Source organism: Rhinolophus ferrumequinum, chromosome 18, assembly GCF_004115265.2.
Source record: "Rhinolophus ferrumequinum isolate MPI-CBG mRhiFer1 chromosome 18, mRhiFer1_v1.p, whole genome shotgun sequence".
Taxonomy (NCBI): Eukaryota; Metazoa; Chordata; class Mammalia; order Chiroptera; family Rhinolophidae; genus Rhinolophus; species Rhinolophus ferrumequinum.
In genome coordinates this window covers 26,765,327-26,784,384 of record NC_046301.1, presented here as the reverse complement: position 1 = coordinate 26,784,384, position 19,058 = coordinate 26,765,327, and the positions used below count along the sequence as shown (strand labels likewise).

The following is a 19,058-nucleotide window of genomic DNA, read 5'->3' as shown; positions in this document are numbered from 1 at the left end:
CTTTGAAGTATATACTATAGTATTGTTGACTATGTATTAGATCTCCAGCACTTACTTTCTTCGAACTGGAAGTTTGTACCCTTTGACCATCTCTCCAGGACCCCACCTTCCAGCCCTTGGTACCACCATTCTACTCTCTGTTTAAGAGCTAAGCTTTTTTAGATTCCACGTTTAAGTGAGATCGTACAGTATCTGTCTTTCTCTGTGTGACTTATCTCACTCGGCCTAATACCCTCTAGGTCCATCCATGTTGTCACAAATGGCAGGATTACATTCTTCTCGTGGCTGAATAATGTACAGTATACCACATCTTCTTTATTCATTCTTCTGTTGATTGACACTTAGGTTGTTTTTATATTTTGGCTATTGTTAATAATGCTGCAATAAGCAGGGGAGGGCAGATATCTTTTCAATATCCTGTTTTCATTCCCTTTGGTTATATATCCAGAAGTTGGATTCCTGGATTATGTGGTAGTTTTCATTTTAATGTTTTGCAGAACTTCCATACTGTTCCATAGTGGCTGAGCAAATTTGCGTTTTCACCAGCAGTGCATAAGAATGTTTTGGAAATGACAGCAAAGGCACAGCAGCAAAACCAAAGTCAAACAAGTCGGAATCCATCAAACTACAAAGCTTCTATAAATCAAGAGAAGCAATCAACAAAATAAAAAGGCAACCTGTGGAATGGGACAAAATATTTGCAAACCATATATTGGCTATGTTAAAAGCTCAAATGTGTAAAAACTCATACAACCCAATGACTTTAAAAATATCATTAACAAATGGGCAGGGGAACTAAATAGCATTTTTTTTCCCAAAGAAGTCATCCAAACAGTACATGAAAAGATGCTCACCATTAGTAATCATCAGAGAAATTCAAATCAAAACCACAATGAGATATCACCTCACACCTATTGGAATGGCTATCATCAAAAGTACAAGAGATAGGAAGTGTTTGGAGGATGTAGAGAAAATAGACCCTCTAGCAATTATATAGAATTACATAGAATTCTGAAATTTGAAAGCTGGAAAGAAACTTAAAAGTCACTGAGTTCAGCAGCCATGCTTTACAGAGGAGGAAACCGAGACTAGGCTTAAAGGGGTTACAGTATTTTCCTGATAAATTGTCTTTCTGAAATGTAAGCTTCTCCAAATGGACAGTCCAGTCTCTTTGACTCCTGATAAGGATTTTTCTCTCCTATCATGTTGTCATTCAGAATGACTTTCACCAAGGAATTTAAAAAAAACAAAAAAACTCATTTGTATGAGACCCTTAACACATGGTACTGACATTTTAGAATTGCATGGTTTGACAGGGCACTTCATTGCAGAGATTTCAGATTCCTTGTCTGCTCTTTCACCATCTATCTTTCCAAAGTAATGTACCTGAAAAGGTCTAGCCTAGGACTAGGATATCCACTCAGGTTATCCCTGCAAGCCGGCAGGTAATAGTAGAAAAGCTTTTTTTCTGGCTTACTAAAGTAGGGATGTTGATTTAGTCATTTGCATTATGGGATACCAAGAAACTCTGCTTTTCCTTACTGACCATTGTCATTCACTAAATAGTCTTAGAGCAATTCATAATTTAGTAATAAGTATATATTTCCTTGGTGACTAAAAGAGATAAGGGGAGGGGAATGTGAAAATCCAATTGAATTTGAGGCACTTAGCCCAATCATAAATATTGTTAAGTAACAGATATTATCAGAATTTTCTAGACACTAAATATGGGAAAAAAGTCTATGAGCCGTCCTGAAAATAGGAGGTTTTGGTTAGAGGAAAAATTAAAACTTAAAAAAAAAAAAAAAAAATGCATGACATTTTTTCCCTGTAACTTCTTTTTTCCAGAGAAAATTCCCTTTTCTCTGAAAATCCCTTTAGGCAACTTAGAAAAGCAGAACTTCTAAAGTGAAGAACTTGGTTGTTCCTTGAACCAATCAGTGGGGTGACTGTCATGAGAAAGCCCTTAAAAGCATTGCTTCCTCTGTTCTGTCTAGGGGTTGATGCTTTAAATCCAGGGCAAGTGAGTTGATTCTCCCCTCATGTTTTGTTGGGTGGGCACTGCTATGTGTGCGTGTGTGTGTTGGGTGTGTGTGTGTGTATCTCCTTCAATTTATCTTATTTTAATTTAAATATTTAAAAAGCTTGAAGCTTTATACCATCAACCAATATTTGCGCTCACTAACCTAAGCCAAGTTAGTTTCTCCCAACCTTTGATATTTGAGGGGATTGTTTTATATTGTCATAGTCCTGAGTAATAACTCAGTTATTCTTTGAGTATTACTGACCCTTAATTTTCACTTTATATAAACATATATATTGGCTTAATTTTAAAAATTTGCATTAACCATTTCACATAATAAATTTGATCAATATTAACCAAATTGGTTAAATGAACAATTAAAACTTTTATTAGATAATTGTTCATTTATGTCTACAATATAGTTATCAGTCATAATAGTACTTCTATCAAAGCAATTATGCATTTTTTGGGCAATTAAAAAATACTGGGAGTAAATAGGGAACGTATTAAATCTGGTTTCTGCTCTCAAAAGTTCACAGAGTAATTGGAAACATCTTAGTAGCAATATTTTATCCAGAATCTCCACATTATTGAAATTAGATCTTTACAATAAGAATAAAATCAATGTTGACCCAAGGCTGCCACAGTCATTTCTGCTGATTATGCTCTATAAAAATCCATCCCACCCCCTTCTTCCCACTCTCCTTATTCCCCTCACTCCCTGTGTGCAAAAGGATCTCTATACCTACAAAGCTATGAGCCCCAGCAGGGGCTGTGCCTGCCCCAGAGAACAGTGGTCCTTTTTCTAATTTACAGAGCAGCTTCTGCTTTTCAGGCCATGTGCCCACAGGAGAGTCCAGAGAGAGAATCTTTTGCAAATTGACACAATTGAGATATATGGGGCAATGATGGCCCTGCTCTTGAGGAAGTTTTCATGGATGAATTGGGTTTCAAGAAAGGCCATTATACATGGAAAAGATTTATTATGTGGATCACAGGAGGGAGAGTTTGCATATGGGAGAGGGCAGCAGCATTTAGCATGCGTAGAAGTACAAGGCCTGAGATGAATATGACATGTGCAGCAGTCAGTGAAGAGACTAGATTGATTGGAACAAAATGTGCATGTCTTTGATGAGTAGAGGATTAGATGGGAAAGGGCAGCAAAGGTCAGATAGTAAAGGCCCTGAGTGCAGAGGAAGGAATGTGGATTTCATCCTCCAGATGAGAATCACTCGATAGGCATTTGTCCAAATTCATCACATGATCGGTGATAACTTATTTTAGGTAGATTAACCCAGGGTTATGCAGCATAGAATAAAAGGAATAAGGAAAGATTAAAGGCAAGGATACAAAATTCGAGGCTACTATACATAGTACCTGGTTTTTCGGTATCTAGCCCAGGATCTGATGAGAATGAAAAGGAAGAGCTGATATGATAATTTTTCATTATAACAAATAGTATTTTTACCTGATCTCCAAGAGGAATCCATATGTATTACAGAACATGTTGGAAATATAGATATGGATAAGGAAGAAAATTAAAATCAATCATTCTCATTTAAATCATAGGTGAACACTCTCAACACGCTACGAATCTGTTGATCTTTTTGTTTTGTTTTGTTTTTATTTATGTATGTTGAAATGATGGTATATGTACACTACATTCATGTAGCTTTTTTTTTTTTTACTACATAGTAGGCATTTCTTTTGTTAATAAAAATTCCTAGAGGACCTCATTTGTAATGGCTGTATACTATTTCAGTTTATGAGTACAGTGTAACTAACTGTCTCAACTATCATAAACTTAGATTTTCCCCAACTTTTTGTTTTTATAAAATGCTACTGTAATGAACATCACTCAACTAAATGCTTTATTCCATACTCTGCTTCTCCCCGCCTCTGCAAAAAGTCATGATAATAATAAAACTAATCTTAGCATGTGTTCATTTACTTGTTTTGCCCATTTTGATTTCAGTTCTGCTCTACCATTCCCCACCCTAAAAATTAGGATAGTTCTTCCTGAACTTCTGTTGAAATTATTGGCTCATTTTGTCACTTGCCATTTAGAAAGATGTATTGTAATCCATTGCTCTATGTATGAACATGTAGGTTGTTTCCGTTTTTCCTCTATTTCAAACACTGCAATGAATATCACTACACATATTCCTATGTGCACAAATAAAAGGTTATAAACCTCAAAGGTGAATTACAGAGGCACAGGACATATAAATCTTCAACTCTAGTATCCTATGTAAACTAAAGTGGTTGGACCAATTTATACTCACTTTTGCAGGCAGAGAAATTCCAATTTACCCACATACTTGGTCATCCTTTTTTAAAAATGCTTGCCAATCTCATGTATGTGAAATAGTGTCTCCTTTTTTATATGTGACATATCTCACTTTGTTTTGCATTTCTCTGATAACTAGTGAATTTTAGCATGTTTTTATGTCTGTTGACCATTCAAGCTTCTTGTCTGAAATTTGCCCATTTTCTTCTATTGAGTTGTTTTGGTCTCTTTTTATACAGTTTGGATACTATTCTAATCCTGTGATAGTTATATAGTTTACCAAAGTATTCCCCCAGTGTCTGTCTTTCAACCCGGTTTATTAAAACACTTGCAGGCAAATTTATTAGAGTTATGTTTTATAGTTTGGGAATTTTCTATTTTGATTAGCAAGTTCTTCTCTAATGTCAAAGCCTTTCCCCCTGCATTTTGTTGTTAATTCTCTATGAGTTAATTATTTGATATTAAATTTTTAATCCATTGGACATTCATTTGCATAACTACCTAGTTATTTCCCAGACTAAGGAAAATGGAAAGTGGAAACAAAGAAACGAAAATTTGGTAACGTGTATTACAATTTCCATTTTAAGTCCGTCCATGAACCATGAGACATTTCCTTTTTTATTTAAGCAACAGCTATCCACATCCACCTTGGTTTGTAGGAATGGAAGTTAAATGTCTTTCTCATCACCTACCTGGAAAATCTGTCCAAGTTCATCTACATGAAGTCTTGCAAAGGAATTGCTTCTGACTGGAGTGGAATACAATTTCACTTCCCATGTGTTTACAGCCTCAGTTTATCTAACTTCATGCTTCAATCCAGAAGGAAAACATTATCATTTCTGAACTATCTAACACAGGATTCCTTTTACTTTCAGCAATTCACAGAAACTGTGAGCCCTTCAGAGTTACCCGCCTCAGCTTTGCCACTGGACCTGCTGAATAACGCTGTCACTGCCTTTAGTACCTTGGAAGATCTTATTCGGTATCTTGAACCCGATAGGTGGCAGTTGGACTTAGAAGATCTCTATAGGCCAACGTGGCAACTTCTTGGCAAGGCTTTTGTTTTTGGAAGAAAATCCAGAGGTAAGCTCTCTCTTCAGATTAGAACCTCATGTAATTCTTTTAGCAGCTAATGTTTCAGATGCTTTTGCCATAGAATCTGAAACATTATTTTAAATCCTTCAGAGATATATTTAAATACTCGCTTTTCATAACATTTGAGCATGTGTACATACTAAATAAGAACACATACGAATGGGGGGAACGTGCTTACTTAGAACACAATGGGTTTGCAAAATTAAAAGGGATACTTTCGCTGAAAATTCTTGTCATTTCTTTAATTCAAAAATATCATTTTGGTGAAGTCCTCTATGACATTTCACAAGAACCATTGCTTATTTAAACCTAATATTTGGGGTATATTGATTTAGAGATTCAAGAGATTATCATAGTTTGCTAAACCTGTTTGGGTCTAAAGTAGGGAAAGCTCTATCAAAATCATTATGTACTATGTCCCCAAAGGTCAGGATTATATCAATTTCCATTTCCAAAGCCTAGAACCTTTTCTAAATAACATGAAAAATAACAGTGGCTCACCATAAAATAGAACTAATAGTTTCCAAGATAGGATTCAGAGCAAGAAAATAATGATGAAAGGAACCCACACCATGATAATTTTTGTCTATTTTAACTTGCTTCTGTAAGGATCACTTTTGACCAAAGGAACATATATCCCTTCAAGAGTGAAAGTGTTGATAATTAAAATTAATTCCACATGGTCAAGAAATTGGAAATAATGTTAACTGAGTTTGCTCTAAGTTTTAGGTAATTTCCTTGTAAACATTGGAACTGGAAAGCATCCATATCAAACATAAATAAAAATGTCATAGAAATAACTGATTAGTGACAACGTACTCAAAAAAAATCTGTTTCAGTCTGTCGAAAACACTGAAATCTACCCAGCATCACTTTAGAGAATGGAATGACAATCTGAAAGATGTATACAGAAGGAACAATGTTTAGTGAATTTGAGCGATTCACAAGGGCAGATTGCACCGGACTTGCTCTTCTAAATCTTGTCAGAAAGAAACCCGATTCCTGCCCTTTCCTGCTAAGTAAGAGTCGCAGCCCTTCTGGATGAGGAGCTTTAATCTCAGCAGGTCATGTTCAGACTTGCCCAGCCATGGTATTTGCTATGCCAACAGAGTGGTTTCCTTTCAGCAATATTTGAAAGCGGTGTTCAAGTACAGGGGCAGTGGAATCTTGTCCAGATGCTGAAAGCTGTTACATATTTATAAGATTTGATCTTGATGAATAACTGACGAACAATACTTCCCTTCCCTCCCATTTAGGACTAGAAAAATGAAGATCTGCAAGGCTAGCAGAAACCCATGAATAGAGCCTTTGTTAGCAAATTTGAAGTAAATTATCATGTTGATCTGTAAAAGGCAGAAGGAGTAAACCAGGTTCTAAGCTCAGATCTAGTTTTTTGATGGCTGATCTCAGGATTCGAACCTGAAAATCTCCTTCTAGCCATGCCGTTCATGCCTGTACCTCTCCACGTGGTGCTCAAGGATGATTCAGCCCTCAGCTAGCATACATTTAAAAGCATCCAGCACTGAACCAGATCTTTCAAATATTCATTTAGCACTTTCCAAATTGAAGCCCTTTGCAGTTTGCCAAAACTATTAACTTTTTAAGCATACAGTAAGTGTGAGAAAAGCAGTGTATATTTTTGGAACTTTACATAAACTAAAATGCAGGTGTGGGATATCATCTATATAGACAAAACCAACTACCCTCCCAAGAGTCTTTCTACAAAGAAACGAGGAGTAAAACGTTTAAAAGCTTCTAATTAGACATCAAAATAGATTTTCCACAGAATAAACATATCACAGTGTTACCACATTTATCTTAGAAAGACCACCCTCAGATTGCATTACAGTAATAGAATATTCTAGGGCTGAATATCTCAAAAGAATGAACAACTTATGAAGTAAAATGTGACTATAACTTTTTTCAGTCAGTGTTACCCTTTTTAGTAAAAGTCTGCAATACTGATAAATCTAAACACAAAAATTTACATTATAAATAACAACTCTCACTAGTGACATGCTCAAAACATCCATCTTTTAGAAAGACAAATTAATGCATGTATTGTCTTGGGAGTTAGGTATGAAGAGAAAATAAGGAATCTGAAGGCTGAGTTTTTTGTTTGTTTGTTTTTTGTTGTTTGTTGTTGTTTGTTTTTACTTTAAAAACATTTTCCATAATATTATAGTTAAGTTATTAAAAAGTATATGTGGTGGCATGATCTTTCTCTCTTTTTTTTCTTTTTCCTTGCCTAGATGTTCTACATAATATTTAAAGAATTTGTGACTCTAATTTATAATCACACAACTTATTTTAATGAAGCTTAGATGAATTTGGAGCCTTAGAAGTAGGAAGCATAACTTTTGAATAAGATATGGCAAATTTAAAATCCTTATTGTATTTTTAGCCCAGTGTAGACTGCATTAATGTTTTTTCTGTTTTGTTATTTTCCCTTTCTTCCTCTGTTTCAAGGTTTTCATTCATACCTTGCTACTACAGGAAAAAAAAGAATTCTAAGTCAGGCTTAACTAGTACTTAAAAAGGGCTTTTGACTTTTGTGTCAAACATGATAAATGAGTGGAAGCTAAGTTGAAAGTGTGTTTAAATTTTCACATTGTAGCAGGTATCATAACTTAGTTCACTTGGGAAATCTATCTAACCTTTTATTGTGGTTAAGTAAACATTTTAAAGTGAACATATACAGTCTCATTTTCTAGTTTCATGAAATAGTGTGTTTAAAACTATTTGCGATAGATGAATATCCTTTCAAAGCTAAGAGCTTCATTCACATTCTAAAGAAGATAAATCTTAAATAAGCATTGCAAATTTTGGCAACAGGCTTTTGTATGCGTGTGCATGTTTTAGGTTTTCTCCCTCCTTATTCAGACAGTAACTTCTAGAGAAAAAATTCAAATAAGCTCATATATAGCTTTAACAATGAAAGAGCAATATGTACATATACTATTAGTTCAGCAAAATGAAATCAGGTAAAATATGTGGTATCATTTAACCTAATAATCTCATTAACTTTATTAGAGATAAATTGGTCTTTTATAGCATTCAAAAGCATGAACTCATCGTCCCTTAAATATTTAAAAGCTTTACTTTCACAGGATCATTTTTCCAATGAAAAGGAAATTTTTAAATGCTCAAATGAAATAGTGATCTTTCTATTGAGTCGGAAAAAAAATTTTTTAGCTAAATAAGATGTTGAAATGAATTGATTGAATTAGTCTTTCCTTGGTGCTTTCCTAAACTTGACCAAGGTTTCAATCAACTATATATTACATGTGCTTACAATTTATGATTGCTTATGCGTAATTTATAATATATTTTTTGAAAATACATTTGTTCCCTTTGACATTTAGAAAAACTTAATCACATATACAATATAACATAGCCAAGAAAACAAGAATCAAAAACCATTTGATTCTTAATTACCTTGTCATTTTTAAATGATTTAAAATATTGGAACTTAATTTTTAAAACTGAATAATTATCTGAAGCAGTCTTTAACCCAATTTTTTCCCCTTTCTTTCAATTCTTATGTATATTACCAATGTTGGTGAAAAGGTATTTAACTAGATTTATTATATTTTAGATAATTTTTCTAAATTTTAATAAAACCTTTATTTTTCATGGAAAAAAAAGCCGTGATGAATATATGTTATCCAAAACTCTTCAGTTTTATTGGAATTGCTTTTATTTGAACATTTCCGTGTGGAGGGTGGAGGAGGCAGAGGCATAAAACAGAAATTAAAATTATATGAGAGATACTTATCCTAACAAGTCACTATTATTTATATGTTACATATAAATTCATATTAAACATTACATGTTACTTTGATATAATTTATCTGAGGTAATATCAGTTTGTAGTTAAAAACAATGGTTCTTTGAGAATGTACTGCAACAATCTGATGAAAGGATATTTTGTTTGGTCTTTACAAGTAGGTATTCTTTTAAAATACAACATGGTTAACCAACTTGTTAAAAGAATAGAGACAATGGTTATAAATTAGTCATTTCTTCCATCCTTTAGATGGGGAAGAACAGAAATCTGAAAAAGTTAAACTAAATTTGAAGGACCCGAAATTACTCAGTTCACGAAAAGCAATGTTTTCCAACATCTGCTCTTTTAAAATGTATCATTCTTTTCACTTCATGGTCCTTTCAGCTGTCTTCAGAAATTCATTTTCTTCATTTCCTTTTTGCATTGTATGATTTTTATTGCCAGAAAGATTATAGGAAATTCTGTTGACAAGTTTCTGTAAATTGTTCTTCATTAATTGCATGAGCGTGTAATCCTTTTTAAAAAATGCATTTATTTATTCATCAAGGCATTCAGCATTTTACATTCTCTTCTTCCCTCCAATGCTCTCCTTTTATACTTTTTTACTAAGGTTAAAAGGTGTAGCCCTCTTTTTCCTCTATAAAGTTTCCTATTTATAGCTCTCAACCCGTTTGTTGGCTCTGTTCATAATATTGCACAATGGCATCTCTTTATTGGTCACTAAGTCATAATGGAGCTTTGTTTATTATGAAATAGAAAGTCCAACTTCTTAGCTGCCTAGCCCCCAAAAACCTATTTACAATAAGGAGGGGTATTGTTAGGGTTATTGTTCGTGAAATAGTTAGCTGTCTTTATGAAAAGAGTTTAACAAAATACATTCAGCCTCAAAGCGTGAACATCTATTTTTCTTTGCTTTCTTATGCCATGTAGTGGTGGATCTGAACCTTCTAAAAGAGGAGGTAAGATTATACAGCTGCACACCTCGTAACTTCTCGGTGTCCATAAGAGAAGAACTAAAGAGAACCGATACCATTTTCTGGCCAGGTTGTCTCCTGGTTAAACGCTGTGGTGGAAACTGTGCCTGTTGTCTCCACAATTGCAATGAATGTCAATGTGTCCCGAGCAAAGTTACTAAAAAATATCATGAGGTAGGTATATCATTTTCTTTTTGGGTTCCTTTGGGTGTTTTGTGTCTTAAAAAACAAAAAACAAAAACAGCATATCTAAAATGGATTTTTGTTTGGAAAGGAGATGTAGCATTTGTGGGGGAAAAAAAGGTTTACAAAATAGTTCATGTCTTTTTATTTTTTTTAAAATTAGTACCTGTAACTCAAACACCCAGACATTAAGGATTTTGAAAACATATCCTCTGATATTACATCATGGGTGGTCAGTAAACATTTCATCTCTAATAGAAAAAAGACAATGTGTTCCTTTGTAGGGTAAAAAAGGGTAAAACTTCAACTTTTAATCTTTTCAAAATATGAAGGGAAAGTATTATAAAGACAAACTTGGAAGTAAATTATTGTCTCTTTTGGAGACGAAAGATCTTTGATATTTATTTTTTCCATTTTTGGCAATGTGGGCACATAAATCCCAAGAAGAAATATTCATAATTACAATATTCATATTACTCATGTCGCCCCAAATAGCATCTTCAATGTTTTTTTTTACGGATTCTTCACACTTTATCTCTTTATTCTATGGAATTAAGGAAAATATAATATTAAATGTTAGTAATTATTGTTTTTCAGCGCCTTGGGAACCTTAGGACTTATATACTCCAAATTTTTGGTAGAGCTGGACTACCCCAGTTCTATCCCACCCTCTCTCCAATAGCCTCATGTAGCATTCACAAATCAAGAAGCAGTCTTTGTGAGAATCATTACTTTTTCTGTGATCCTCTTTTTGTTAATAACCAAATTACCCTATGAAAAAGGTTTCTCTATTTGGTGTAATTCGTAATTTCTGAGGCCTGAATTTTTCTCAGTCTTATATTTTGGAAATTAGTGCTTAGTCTAGTGATACTTCTAACCAAATGAAATTATTTTTTAAACATGACTTAAAATAGTACTAAAAGCATTAAGTCATTGAATACAATTAATCTGGAGATTTAACTCACTTCAAGTGAAGGCCACCTTGGGCTTTAATTTTTTTTGATGAGCATTGTTCCCATTTTCAGTTTAAAGATTACTGTACCTCATGGAGAAGGCAAAAGCAAAGTCAGAGCTTAGTTCTAATTGTTCTCCCCTTCGTCTATCTCTATTACACCGGCTTCCCTAAATATTAAGCTGAAAATATTCATTGTATTACTACAAATATAACTGAATCATTCCTTCTTTTCGTTTCCTCTAGGCTTTCATTGGGTTTTGTTCAACCATTGTATCAAAAATAAGTTTAGAAAATTAAGAGGCTCATAAAATACAAGAGTGATATTATTGTTATATTTTGATGTAATATTATTACATAATAATATTGATAAGATTCTTACTACTTTTGTATCAATCACTATATACTGAATGTTGGAAGCCATTTTAGTTAATATATATATAATATATGTTATATACATATATTATATATATATCATATTATAATATGAGATATATATTTCCTTAACAATTTTGCTATCTCCCAAATCTAGTTTTCAGAGAAGCAAGACAGGAACTTTACATATGTATGAACTTATATGTTACCTCCTCTTAACACACTATTTAGATTCCAGTCAATCCCAGCATAACTACTCCATCCTCTGTGCATGTGTAAGACTTTACAAATATTTCTATTAGAGAACTTTTACTATTTCATAATTATTGTTTATTTTTATTTGCTTCTACCAAATTGAGAACTAAGAAAGAACAAAGATCACATTACAGTGTAGTGCTTCAGAATAGACTCCAAAGCCAGACATCCAGGGTTTGAATCTGACATTTGTTAGCTATGTGACTTTGAGCAAATTACTTAGTCCCCGTGCCTCAATGTCTCACCTGTAAAGTGAGCTTCTAACCCTCACAATACCTTATTGTGAGAATTCAAGGAGTGATATTTATAAAACAGTTAGAAAAGATCTGGCACATCTCAAGCCCTTACAAGTTATGCCCTCAATTATCTTTATTTCCTCCCCTGTGCCTACCCGCCCTTATTTTTCGATCATGGCAAATAATCAATAAAGATTTAATGAACTGTGCCCAGAGGTGAGAAGGATATTCTCTTTCTGGCAAAAAGATCTATAGAATACTCTGACAATAGAAGCATATCTGGGTTTTTTTTGTTTTTGTTTTTTTTTTTAAGGATGGCGCAGCTCACAGTGGCTCATGTGTAACTGGTAACCTTGGTTTTATTAGCACCATGCTCCAACCAACTGAGCCAACCGGCCACCCCTGTTCCTTTTTTATTCATTCTTAACTAGCCAATGATTTTCACCTTGTTTACATCTTAATGTATTTAGTTTCATCTTTTCATAACATATAGTCTTATTTTTTCGTGCATAGATTTGTTTGTTTTTTGGGGAAAAGTATGCCTTAGTTGACTTATTCTAGTAATGAGTCCCATCCTCCAAAGTTCTATGGCACTCAAACTTTTAAGGGCATGCTGCACATTTTGGGCAATGGTACATGTATATTTATTCCTTGATGATTCTTTGTGTACCTTATGTATTATTTTTCACAGTCTCTGATTTTAGGTTTTCCCTGAATAAATTTTTCATTGACTTTTAGTTTTAGTTTGAACGTCTACTTCAAAATTTTGTGAGATGTGCTTCTGTCTGCTTTCTTTTCTGATGTCATAAACTATGTCCTGAAAACCAAATTATCGTGTTTAATATTATCCAGGACCCGCTGGACATTTTCCAAGTTTATCTTTCTCTTCTAAAACTTAAGCTTTCAAATGGGATCAAGAAGGAAAACAGTAATTATGCCTCTACCACCATGTATTAGAATCTCTTTTCCAAGATTTTAACATCACTGGAACATATGAGATTCTTCTGCTATTTGTAAATCTTCACAAACATCAGTGGCCAAAACTGGGGGGTGAGAAGAGGGCTTTCATTTGGACAATGCATCTTGACATAAGCACTGCTACAGGAAGGAAGGATTGTAGGATTGCAGTCTGGTATGACTGAATGTTAGGGCTGCATAAGGTGGCCTCTTTAATCTTTACCTTTCACAGTAAACTTCTTTTTTTTCCCCCTGACAACTGGGAAAATGTATACAAGTGGAGAGAGGAATGAAAGACATTGGCTATATCAATATTGCAATTTATCTGTCCACCTAACCTCATTCCAGAAACACTTTGTAACAAGAACGTGATGATAAGATATGAAATAGCACAAGTATCTTAGGAATAGTTAATTTTGATGCCACCTTAAGTTGTGCAAAAACAGTAAGTTAGTACTGATACATAAAAATATATTTAATAGTCATTGGATTAAAGTTCACATTAAAATAATATATGTTTGGTAACTTTTATTCTAGAATTGTGAAATGTAATAGAAAATCTATTTGAAAAGTTGACTCTCATAGTTATTACCAGAATTTGCAGTGTATGTCTCTACAAGGAAAGTTATTAAATAAATAGAATGTATGACTGGTAATATTCTGAGTCTTTAGAAAATTATTGTCTATCGCTCTAACTTTACTAATTCATGTTTGGCTGAAGTACAAATACTGGCTATGTCACTTATTCTCCCTAAGCTATTCACCCATGTGTAAAATAAGGGTAATAATTGTAAATTACTTCATAGAATTCTTCTGAGTTAAAGTATGTAAAAATATTATTTAGTGACTGGCACACACAAGCATTCAAAAAATGTTAGCTAATTAACCTTTGATATGACCACAGTCTCCAAATAAGTTATATACATCCTCTGTTTTTTGTGTTTTGTTTTTTGTTTTTTAATCTTTAAGTAGAATAGTCCTAAGACTTGCCTTGTGCTTTTTGGATTAATGAAAATTTCCAGGAACTTTTAGAAGCTTCTTTATGAAGTTATCTATGTGATATCCAGCAGCAGAGAAACTAGACAACTCCATGTTATTATGTACTCTAGTCTTTGTTCATAATTCAAACATAATTTCTAAAACCTTATCATTTCTGTGATAAGAAATAAAGTACAATACACATCGAATAGGTAGATTTTATCAAGTACATCAGATAGTCTTTTATAGAATACATATCTATGTCCTTTTGTCACAGTGTTAAAAGGAAATATGTTTAGTGTGTCTATTTGGCTATATATTTTATTTAAAACTTCAGCAATCCAAACTGCAAATAACTTCATTAAATAGAGGCGTTATTGTTATTATTGCCAAACTTCCGTACACTGCACAGTAGGATCCAGCTGTAGAAAGCTGTGACAGAGGCTGATGTCTATGAAGTACATCTAATCCATCTCATCAAGTTTATAGAGGACTTGAAGTGTAGCCAAGAAAATTAATGAGTGGCATAATTGAGCAAACTCAGCTGTAGAGTGATCATGTTTCTTTTCACAGTATCACAGTACTTGGGTGTATTGCTTCAAGTATAAATATTTGCTAAATGTGTGAATAAATGAATGAGTGAAAGAAACTAACCAACAGAAAAAGGAATAGGGCAGTAGCGGTTCCAAAATACTTAGTCAAGGTGAAATTGTTTCTAGTATGGTTAGATGGGTGAAAGAAAAGGTGTATAATTAGTCTTTCAATGTAGAGAACTGTTCGCTAAATTGAAAGAGGCAGCATCCTTCCAAATTGTTGGTATTAAAATATCCTTTCTTTCACGGAATACTAATCATTTACGTTTTTGTTTTGTTTTTTTTTTGTTTTTTTGAGGAGTAGGAGAATGTATTTGGAATGCCTTCACTAAGGAAAAATGAAAATTTGTAAATCTTTGTTGGGCTCCAAATTTGATTGCTGAAATTTTACTTGTGAAATCAGGAGTTATAGACATCCGTTTGCTTTAAAGGTGGTTCCCATTATTCCTTTTCAGGTCCTTCAGCTGCGACCAAAAATTGGTGTCAGGGGATTGCACAAATCTCTCACTGACGTGGCCCTGGAACACCACGAGGAGTGTGACTGTGTGTGCAGAGGGAACACCGGAGGATAACCACTTCACCAGGCGCAGCCGTCTCCCAGAACCATACAGCTCAGCGACTGATTCCCTTCTAGAACTTACGCCTTATCTCCGTCCATAATCTCAGTTGTTCGCTTCAGGGACCTTTCATCCTTCAAGATTTACAGTGTGTTCTAAAAGAGGAGACACCAACCGGAATTAGGAGTTGTGCAACAGCTCTCTTGAGAGGAGGCCCCGATGACAGGAGGAAAGGTCTCCAGTCGTGGAAAAAATATTAAATGTTCTAGGTCACTAGCTAGTTACAGAGTTACCATGTACTTCTAGCTGTGTTCAATATGTCAGTTGTCTTGATGTGACTTAGGTTAATTCAGTACAGGAAAAAAAAAAAAAGAACTGTGCACAAGGGAGCACCTGATTCTGTTGCTTTGCTTAACCCTCAAGCTCCATGTTCTGGGCCTAAAATCAGAGAAATCTGGATTTTTTTCTTTATATTCACATGTATAAAGCAGAGTGTTCAATGTTCTACAAACTTGGTTTTAAAAAGGAACTATGATTCTATAAATCAAACTTGTGTCATGCTGATAGGAAAGACTGGATTTTCCATATTTCTTATTAAAATTTCTACCATTTAGAAGAAGAGAACTACGTTCATGGTTTGGAAGCGACAAACCTGAAAAGAAGAGTGGCCTTATCTTCACTTTATAAGTTGGGTTATTTTATTGTGTACATTTTTATATTCTCCTTTTGACATTATACCTGTTTGCTTTTCTAATCTTGTTAAATATATCTATTTTTACCAAAGGTATTTAATATTCTTTTTTTTATGACAACCTAGATCAACTATTTTTAGCTTGGTAAATTTTTTCTAAACAGAATGGTTATAGCCAGAGGAACAAAGATGATATAAAATATTGTTGCTCTGACAAAAATACATGTATTTCATTCTTGTATGGTGCTAGAGCTTAGATTAATGTGCATTTTAAAATACTGAGGTGGGAAATCAATAGAATTTGGTAAGTTTCAAAGACTTTTTGAAAATAAACGAATTATCATATTCTCCACTCCTATTATGGGAGATGCAAATAAAAAGTGACATATGAAAATAGGCATTCAGATCCAGTCATTACTAACCCCTAACTCTTATTTTGGGAAATGTGAGCCTAGCTCAGAAGAACATAAAGCACCTTGGAAAAAAGAGACTTGACAACTTCCTGACAAAGTGCTCTGCTGTCCTGTTGGAACACATCCTATTTATTGTGATGTTCTGGTTTTATTATCTTTAAACTCTGTTCCACACACTTGTATAAATACATGGATATTTTTATGTACAGAAGTATATTCTTTAACCAACTCACTTATTGTACTCTTTGGCAAATCAGTAAAATACTGTGCTTGTAAAATGCTTAATATTGTGCCTAGGTTATGTGGTGACCATTTGAGTTAAAAATGTATTGAATCACCAAATAAAAGAATGAGGCTATTTTGGGGAGAAACTGAGTGTGTGTGCAAGGTTTGTCTCTTGAACTCCAAGAAAATGAAAGTGATAAAGTTTTGTGTTACCATGAATTTCCATTGTGCAGCAGCTGACGTCAGTTTAAAACAGGTCGAAAAGTGAACATGTCTGTTGCGGCTTTCCTGCCTCTTGTCTCCAGTGCTTTTGAGCAATAGTTTTTTGTTTCTCACTGGTCTTGATACTAATTTCTGGCAAATTAAATTGCAAATGACTTGGAAGTCGCTATGTGATTTAGGAACTACTTAATAATAGTTATAGGGTAGTATAAAACTGGAGGAAAAAAACCTGTAACTTTCCACTCCTGGGTTCAGTTTCAATGGCAAATACTAAGTGGGGTGTGCATAAATTGATTTGGCATATGGATTAATGTGTTTTACATAACAGACTTCAAGGTGTGGCTCCACAATTTCCGATGTAAATTTCTACTCAGTGCTGTTATCTTATCTCTGCCTTTCAACTTGCCTGAGACTTCTGGGGCTCAGAGCCAGGCTGTCTTCAGACACCTCTTCTAAACAGTACCCCCTTTCCATACTTTTCCATCTGGCAGTCCTATCTCGTGCCAAACCACATGAAAAGCAACAAAAAAATGAAATGAACATCCGTGTTCTGTGTTATTGGCTTACCTTTTCAGAGTTTTGCCCCAGCCTTATAAGGCTACTAGATACAGCTTGATGGTGCTACACTGAAAATGCAGTACAGTATGTCTCCCTCTTGGCAATTTACAGATCTCATTCTTATAGTAAAGACTCTATGAAATCTTATGGTGAATGCCCTGTGTAACTGGATTTAAACCAGTATTTCCAACTATTGAATGGGATACCTCCTTTCCCTTTTATTTTTTCATATTTTTTTGTTTGTTTGTTTCCTTTAACCTGTTGAAAGGCGAAAGAAATTACTCTGTAAAGGTAGCAGTCACACATCATGCTGTTGCCAGTAAGTGGGAAGGCTTTGAGACCGAACTGCTGCATAATACTTACTCACTCATAGCTCTTACTGTGCATTTTACTGAAGAAAAAAAAAAATCAGCCCATTAATGGCACATAGAGACCATAATTTCTCAGAATTCCAAAAAGTACTGACCATGTTAACCACAAACACTTTTGTGTCTGTGATGTGTGCCTTTGCTCCGGAGAGAGGGACTGTTTTTCCTAGTGATTTAATTAAAATAAGACAGCAAGCTTAGTTGGCATAAGGCAGGTTTTCATGTGTACATTTTTCATTTCTACATCTCATTGCCTTTCTCATCTAATAATCATCGTAAGTACTGTGAAAAGGTACAGATAACAAAGTAATGCGAATCTGCACTGTGAAAGCATCACTCACTCCAGGGGCATTTACATATCCTTATGATTGGGTTTAAGGAAAGGAAGAAAATACAAGCCTTACTTAGTATCACTTAATATACACTTACTATTATGTAATGGAATTATCTCCAAAAGGATTGTGATATTTAAATCTATTTTAATTACTTATTATAAATGCATTTAAAACTTATAACTATCACTATCCGTTACATTCATAGGAAGGAGTATGAAAATTGAAAATGTAATAGATCAGTTGCTTTCTATATCCTGTTTTCCCTTCAAGTTTCACATGTAAGTAACCAGCAAGTCCCACTGACTTTGCTTTTCCCATTTCTCTTTTATTTGTGTCTACCTCTCCATTTCTGTAGCTCTTCATGCCCTGATTTAGACTCATGCCTCACCCCCATTATACTGCAATAATCTTTTTCCACTCTTCCTGCCTCTCATCTCTCTAACCCCTGATCCAATCTCTACACTACTAACAGAAAGGTCCTTCAAACAAATCTGATCATGTCAGTTGGGTGGAAATTTTACAATGGAACTCCGCAAAATTAAATTTGAATTCTTTGCATGGCACTCAAAATTCTTTATCATCTCATTTCCAGTGTTTGGTTTTCCAGTTAATGATTTCCCTACCAACCCTATCTCATATATCACTTCTCTTCAAAGTTAAAGAGATTTACTAATACATTTATGTATTATTCATATTTTGGATACTTATTTAATAAGATGATTTAAATTTTTTAAGCAGAATTTAAGTCTTTAAAATGTGAGCATATAGACATATCAGTACTTGATGATTCATGATGTCTTCATCATTTACCTGTTGACTCATTTTGCATCGTCAGACCTAACATAGGGTTTGAGTGAATACTCATAGTTTCCTGAAAACACCAATACAGTATTTCTGCTCATCCCTGTGCCAGCATATGCTATGTTCTCTTTGTGGAGTGATGCTCCTACATTTATCTATTGTGATTATTTCTTCTTTTGTCTATTAA

General features: G+C 34.1%; 1 protein-coding gene across 2 annotated transcripts in view; it reads left to right on the top strand.

The window, feature by feature from the left end:
* PDGFC (platelet derived growth factor C) overlaps window positions 1-16,041 on the top strand; it is a 173,955-nt gene extending 157,914 nt beyond the window's left edge. For both annotated transcript variants that reach the window (XM_033135485.1, XM_033135484.1), the window contains exons 5-7: window positions 5,189-5,396; window positions 10,129-10,346; window positions 15,157-16,041. In XM_033135485.1, the coding sequence (XP_032991376.1) occupies window positions 5,189-5,396; window positions 10,129-10,346; window positions 15,157-15,273 (543 nt within the window). In that variant the 3' untranslated portion in view covers window positions 15,274-16,041. The remainder of the gene's footprint in view (window positions 1-5,188; window positions 5,397-10,128; window positions 10,347-15,156) is intronic.
* The last annotated feature ends 3,017 nt before the right edge of the window (window positions 16,042-19,058 follow it).